Consider the following 7,861-nt stretch of genomic DNA (forward strand, 5'->3'; position numbering starts at 1 on the left):
TGGGTAAATAAGAGCATAAATGTCTTAGATATAAAAAATGAGTATATGATATTATAAATTTTTTTTTTTGTATATACCATGCATGCCACTAAACTCCCTAAAAATTGCATAATATCATGATTTTTTTTGTAGTAAAAAACAATACACATTCAAGGGAAGAGTATAAATGTCATAAATATAAAAACAGGTTATCTGTTTAATTAAGTTTCTTCAACAAATATGATGTTATATGAGTTTTGAGCGAATATATGAAATAATTTCATATGTAATAATAAAGAAGACGCGCCAAGTAAAGCATACACGCCACTGAAATAAGTTACTGAATCTAGTAACTATACAATCGATAAAATGCATTCAACAAAACTACACCTATCGGGTACCTCTATTGAACATACAAAAGGAATTAGAAACAAGAAAATAAAAGCTGCAGAATTCTTCCATTCTGAATTGTAGGTTGATTCATTGGATCCACATCTTGGTTTTCAAACATAAAATCCTGCAAAAGAGCTAAAACCCTAAAACAAGCTCCAACATAGCAGAAGCTTACTGCTTTGTTCTTAAATTTGTAAGTAGAAGGAGCACAAGTATAAATAATCAGTAACTTTATAATTCCATCATTTGAGTCGGACCAAAAGGATCAGATGAACATGTCGTTTGAATATGGATCTCAATTCTTCGTTGGCTTCAACGCCTATTCTCCTGAAAAAGAATTAAATCTTATGAGATTTCATACAAAAAAATAAAATAAAATTTGTTTATACAAACTTCATTATGCAAAAAAAAAAAAATTGTTTATACAAACTTTATTATGCGAAAACAAAGAGAATTTGCACATGTTAATAGTATATTTAGTTCAGAGCACAAAACTATAAATGGGCGTAAAGATGGACAATGTCAGTCTGTTTGCTTATGAGTGAGGGTTGTGTTTATCTCAAAAAAAAAAAAAAAAAAAAAACAAATTGGGGCTATAGTGGCCCAAAGTCTATTTTTAATGCATACAACATTCTAGATCACTTTATTCACTTACTTTGATTACTATTGTAATAATATTGTTTTTGTATTCATAAACAACACATTATTTATATATAAAGAAATAAAAAAAAAGGACAAGAAGTGTTTGCAGGTCGACCCAACCAACCCTAGCCCATTTCAAACCCTACCAAAAATGAACTGTTTCAACCCAAACCAGTTACCTAAGCCCACCCTCTTGCCACCTCTACACTATATACAAAAAGTTAATTGTAGATGAAGTATACAAAAAGTTAATTATCGGTAAAGCCATCTAGACGTAGTTCAGCTAACCATACATATATATATACACACATACACAATTACACACATATATATAATATAGGGTTCTGCTAAAAGAGGCTATGGTGTCCAAAAGTGTAGGAAGAATTTCCGACCATTGATCAACGTTAGTCAACACAAACATGTTTATACACAGGTACCTCGGATAGATAACCAACTTTAAATAGAGAACAGTGAGAACCCCAATAAGCACTTGTATGTAGCGTTGATCACACATGTAGTGAGAGAGACAAAGGGGGGAAGTTAGGCGGCTACATAATCACCTTACGTATCGTATTTAAAGAAATAGGTAGAAGTTTTATGCAGTTCTAGCAGTTCTCATACTTTGGTTCTAGCGTTCAATACAGAAACTCGTTTAGTGTTGTTGAACAAGTAACAAAACATAAATCTCTTTTGGTGTTATTATAATTATATAATCAGGTAAATAATCGATAAGAAAGAAGTGAGTTGTGACATGAAAGAACATTACCCTATTTTAGAACCATTCTTGCCGACAATAATTTTGCGTTGGCTAACTTTGTTGGTGATGAGATGCTGCTCAATCCTTATGGAACCATCCCTCAACTCTTTCCAATCTATTAATCGATGTTCAACATCATACGGAATCTCCTGTTACAAAATCAAGTTGATCACGATTTTTAAGCTCCATCAAAAGATATAACATTAGCACTCAAATTAAAGTCTAGTGAAGTTTATAAGTAGAGGAAGCAAAATGGTCCGAGGTCAAAACTTGTCATTTTTTTTTTTGTAAATATCCAAAGGGTTGAGTGGACTCGTGACACTTCTTATATTTGTTTATAGTTTGGTCGAGTAAATTGCCATTTTAGTCCCTGAGGTTTGGTCGAAATTGACATTTTAGTCCAAATAGTTTTTTTTTCTCCCCTGGGTCCCTGACTTTTCTATTTTCTTGCCATTTTGATCACATTGCCTAACTCAGTCTAAAAATCTAGTTATAACCAGGGGTATTTTTGTCATAAATGTTGTGTAGTGATAACCAGGGGTAGTTTACAACATAATTTATAAACCTCATAATAATTTAATGCCAAAAATACCCCCGATTATAACCTGGTTTTTAGACTAAGTTAGGAAATGTGATCAAAATGGCAAGAAAAAGGAAAAGTCAGGACCCAGAGGAGAAAAAAAAAACTATTTGGACTAAAATGGCAATTTAGACAAAAATCAGGGACTAAAATAGCAATTTACTCTAGTTTGGTCATATACGATTGCAAAAAAAATCCTGGAATAAAATTAAAAATCCAATTTTGTTAATAAAATGATTTAGCAGCCTTTATGTATTAAACATACGAGACAACTTTCGACCTGTTCAAGTGTTCAACCCGTATGACCCGTTCCATTAGAGATGTAACATAATGAGTCAAATTCACGACCTCCAACTAATAGGTAATTAAACTTCTTAAATGTTCCAATGTCAACTAGAGGGGGTTCACAAAGAAATGCGTTCGCAGAAAAATTTATCTGAATCCGATGCAATCAGAATAAAATTCCCGACACATTGCTGTAAATAGGAGAAGAAAAAGACCGGGTTAATACCTGATGAATATGGTCTAGAAATTTTTCCCTGACAACTTCTAATGATATGTTCTTCATAACATCTTCGGTCATGACGAGAGGATCTTCATCCCATGGTCTTTTAACTGCCTAAACAATTAAACAAAAATATTTACGGAAAAAATACACAAGTTTCAGATTGTCTGCATGTTAGATCTATAAATTTAGCCATACATTTTCTCTGGTGTTGACCGACCCCTAACTTTGTTAGTAATCCGATACCACATTTCTTTATTTATAAAATCTCCAAGCTTTTTTATTATTATAAACTAATTATTACATCATACATCAAAGAGAAAATGATATCGAATTATAAAGAACGAGAAAAAAAACATGCCTGTTCCATCAAATATTGTGTAAGATCTTTGACTCCAGAACCCTTTAGTCCAGAAATCATGAAATACCTAACGGGAATAATAAAGAAGGATTGACCTTTTTAAGTTAAATAAAAAAGGTTGCGATGAAAAGATAATTATCAGATAACAAAATAAAGAAGAACGCATGTAAATTACCTTTCATATCCAGGAAGATCTTTAAACTGATCAGCAACTTTCAACAAATCTTTCTTATTCTCTACCAAATCGACTTTATTCATGCATAATATTCGCTTTTGCTTTGGATTTACTTGTGAACCCATTTGTTTAATAAGTCCTACCACTCTTTTATCAGGCCTAAACACATATATACAAAAAAAATGTCACATTTTTTATTTTCATTAAAAGGGGTTCTAATAATCACGTATTCATTTCTTCAAGGGTAAATTACACTTTTCGTCCTTTATGTTTGTACCGGATTGCAACGGATAGCCTTTAACTTCAATAATTACAGTCACAGTCCTTTATTTGCAAAACCCGTTACACTCTACGTCCTTTAGTACTAACCAGGTTAAAAATTTCAGTTAAGTTTATTCACTTAAGGGTATTTTGAAATGTTTAACCTAGTTAGTACTAAAGGACGTAAGGTGTAACGGGTTTTGCAAATAAAGGACTGTGACTGTAATTATTGAAGTTAAAGGCTATCCGTTACAATCTGGTACAAACATAAAGGACGAAAAATGTAATTTACCCTTTCTTCAAAGATCATACCAATGGGGCGCACAAATGAAAATATTAAAAGATCAAAATGAATAATATAGCATGTTTTATTTTCATTAAGAGTTATATGCAGGTAAAAGAAAAGATGAAAATGGAGAAAAAGAATGGCTAGTAAAAGTTATAAACCTGGTAAGATGTCTATGAACATCAAATATAACAACGAGCGTGTCGTAAAGATCAATTGAACTCCATGCGCTTTCAACTCGAACTTTAACATCGGATTTTGGGAGTCCACTACTTCTCATAATAAGCCCCGGAGTGTCAAAGAAACACTGCTAACAAAAGAAGACTCTAACATGAGGATAACTGGAATATGTAATACTGATTAAAAGAAAAATAAATCGGTAACTAAAAGAGCATAATATTGCACAATGTCGAAACTTATAATACGGGTAATGACAAGACATAAAATCAAAAAATAAAAGAAAAAAAAAGGATTTTGATTTTGTTCACAATTTCTATGAAAAGAACTTTAAATGAAATGAAATGCATAGGGTACACCGACAAACATACTATTTGTGTTTTTCCTTTTGTCATCACTCCTAATACTTCATGTGTAGTTGTGTTGGTCTTCCGTGAAACTGCAGCAACCTTCGTCCCGACCTATTGAAAATAACAGAAAAATATTCAAACATAAGTTGTAGACTATAGTAACCACAATGAGGAGAGAGACGTAAATATTTGTTTGCAAACAATTTATGAAAATGTAAGAGCACTCACAATGAATCACTATCCTTTTCCGCATACCCAAATTATAGGAAAATGTAAGATTTTGTTTATTTTCACTCATACATTGGAATCCCCATACCTCATACACCAAATTATGTGGAAAACTAAAGTCATCATCATCATCATCATACTCAGTAAATCCCACCAATAGCAAAGCTAAGGTAGGATCTGAGGGTAAGATGTAGACAGCCTTACCTCTACTCCGTAGGAATAGAGAGGCTGCTTCCAGTGAGACCACCGGCTCGATAGTAGTTTTGCATCAAGCCTTGGACATAAGGCACATAACACTCAGCAATTAAGACAAAGGCTGATTAGTGCATGTACTCCCTTGTCTTTTGGCTATCAACGCCACCACATGATGCATGATTAACCGTCCCCCTCTTTTAACGTTATTTTCACGAAATTAGTAATATAATGTTAAAACTAGTGCACTTTCACTTTTGCCCCCCAAGCGCCCACACATATATACATTATATGAGCATAACGCAAGAGGGGCGTAATGTGGAAAACTAAAGTAAACCCCCATATTTGGGGGTTCACTATTTATCCCCTATCTATACTTTTAACTTTTTAAGTGGTTGTGAGCAGAAAAAATGATATTATTTAATTGATTATGAATATACGGGGAATCGGATGTGGGTTTTTTTTTAAAAAGTGAACCAAATTTAGGGATATATGTGTATACTCTAAGCATTCTGTGGTTGGGTGTCAATCAGATGCAACAAGCATACATAACAGGTCAAAAAGATAACTTTTTTTGTAAACGGTTGGGTTTGGTCCAAAACACTTTCTATCAAAAAAAAAAAAATCAAGGATAACTAGGTTGTCAACTATGATCACAAGAAGTATATCACTTCATTAATAATCTAACTTTCGAATAAAATGAGTAGGAAGGTTTTATGCATTAAATATACGTTGTCAGTAAATTTTAACCCATTTCCCATTACACTAATTTTAAATTTCACTTGTTTGACATGTTAAAAATATATCATAAATCGGATTGACCCACTCATAAGTGAAGTAGTAAGCTAGTCAAGATTCCCATCTCTACCTAAACGGATATCAACAATACGTTTACGGATCATCAATCCAAAACATCTAAACTTAAGAAACTATTCATCCAAAGTGCTTAGTCTGTTGTTGCATAACTCTCGGGTGTTTGGCTGTGAGATTACAAACTAACTACACAATCATAATAACCAACATCAGAATGGTATAATCATATATTCAAAACAGTTTTTAATAACCGGTTTCATGACATCATCCAATTTTGATCATTTTTACCCTAAACAATTCCAAAAAAAACTAGAACTAATCAATGTTAGCAGGGCATCCCAAATTTCTAATAATCTAATCTTAGTCTAATAACAGCAAACATCAAGCACCCTAAATGAAGTTAAACAAACATACAAATAAACCAACAAACAAACCATGAAATTGGTAAGTGCAGACTTTCCAGCATTCGGAGCACCAATAATCCCAACCGACAAAGACAACTGATCCTCCACCTTCACCACCTCCCTCTCCTCCTCCTCCTCCTCATCCTCCTCATCAGTTTCCGCCACCGCCACCTCGAGCAACGCCCTCGAAAGAATCTCGCTACGCCTCCGTTTCTCCTCCTGCTCCACCAGCCTCTCATTCTTAGTCTTACCCTTCTTCTTATACTTCTTATCTTTCACCACCTGATCATACTCTTCCTTAAACACAGCCTTGTCAGCCCTCCTCCTATACTTCTCATCCCATGTAGCTTCCCTTTTTCCTGTATCTATAGTGGGTAATTCATAATAACTGCTGTCAAACCCAATCCCATTGTTACTGTTCCCATTTGCAGTGTGGGTTTCTTCGGGTTCGGGTGCTGGGTTTTGTTGCAGGGGTTGTGATGTGTAGAATCTTGAAAGAAAGATGGGATTTTTGTGGGGTTTTAGTGGGGTTCTTGAAGAGTTATTAGCGAGTGTTTGAAGGAGTCTTAGAGCTTTCATGGTGGGGTGTGTGATCAATTGAGTGATCGATTAATGAATGTGTGAGAAAGATGATTGAACGTCAAATGGAATCTGAAATTGGGCGGAGGTGCGGTGAATCCAATGAGGGGCGAGGTGGAGAAGAAGGGTTCTGTAGAGGCATTGAGGGTTTAAGATTGCAGAGAAAGATGGATTGGATGTGCAAGAAGTGTCCTTGGGCTTTAGAAAATTGTAAATGACACCAATTTTTTTACGCAAAATTATGTAAGTAGTTATGCCTTGAGTTAATTAGACACCCGTGGTTTATAGCTAGTTTCACCATTATGTACTAACTTCTTTTTAATAAGTTTAGTTTTTATGGTTTCAATTTTGTAACACCTTTGGGTACTAACACCAAAATTATCAATATAATGACTAAAATACCCTTCCATTCTTTATAATTTTATCAATATAACACCTTTGGGTACTAACTCCTAATTTTATTTAAGTTTAAATCAATTTTACAAAATCTATTTTTTTTACTTTGATCTTTTTATTACATCTCTTAATTAACATAAAATCTATTTATTTTTTATTTATAAATATAAATTAAAAAAGTCAGAAAACGTCCGCTCCATTTTTTATTTATTAATAATATTACTAAATAATACTAGATAAGTATCTGACTAATATTATGAATATATAAAAACTCTTTAAAATATAAATTAAATATTGAAACAAATGATATTATAATTATAAGTATCTATTAAAATCCATATCAATCTTGAAAACACACGAATATAATATCTGAAAATTAGTTAAATTAATCTATTAAGATGTAGCATAATCGAGAAAAACTGTTTAAAAATAACTACAACTAATTTAATATATTTTGTGGTAAAATCGTAAAAATGTATAATCGAATCTGATTTGTTTGTTACGATCAATTACTTGGCACATTTTGAGACGGTGTGATTAAGCCATGACGTCTCTATTTTATTTGTGTATCTGTGTGGTTAGGAAACACTTTAGTTCCGATGAGATACAGTCTTTTATTATTATTGTTATTGGTTTTATACTATTTAATCCCATATATTTAAAATTACAAAAATTAAAACAGGTTTTATACATTAGACACGTGTAATACACGGAGTTTTAACCTAATATCTTAATAACAATTTATTTGCACATTACCAACTATTATTATACCTATTGAATTTT

General features: G+C 32.7%; 1 protein-coding gene across 1 annotated transcript; it reads right to left on the reverse strand.

Moving 5' to 3' along the window:
• Nucleotides 1-247: 247 nt before the first annotated feature.
• LOC110941204 (GTP-binding protein ERG) lies at nucleotides 248-6,883 on the reverse strand. The gene is made up of 8 exons (XM_022182826.2): nucleotides 6,134-6,883; nucleotides 4,488-4,577; nucleotides 4,101-4,246; nucleotides 3,393-3,551; nucleotides 3,218-3,284; nucleotides 2,863-2,970; nucleotides 1,781-1,920; nucleotides 248-699 (listed from the first exon to the last, which is right to left on the reverse strand). Exons 1-8 carry the CDS (start codon nucleotides 6,680-6,682, stop codon nucleotides 615-617), a joined length of 1,344 nt encoding a protein of 447 aa, XP_022038518.1. The 5' UTR covers nucleotides 6,683-6,883; the 3' UTR covers nucleotides 248-614.
• Between the last annotated feature and the right edge of the window lie 978 nt (nucleotides 6,884-7,861).

This window comes from Helianthus annuus, chromosome 5, assembly GCF_002127325.2.
Source record: "Helianthus annuus cultivar XRQ/B chromosome 5, HanXRQr2.0-SUNRISE, whole genome shotgun sequence".
Taxonomy (NCBI): Eukaryota; Viridiplantae; Streptophyta; class Magnoliopsida; order Asterales; family Asteraceae; genus Helianthus; species Helianthus annuus.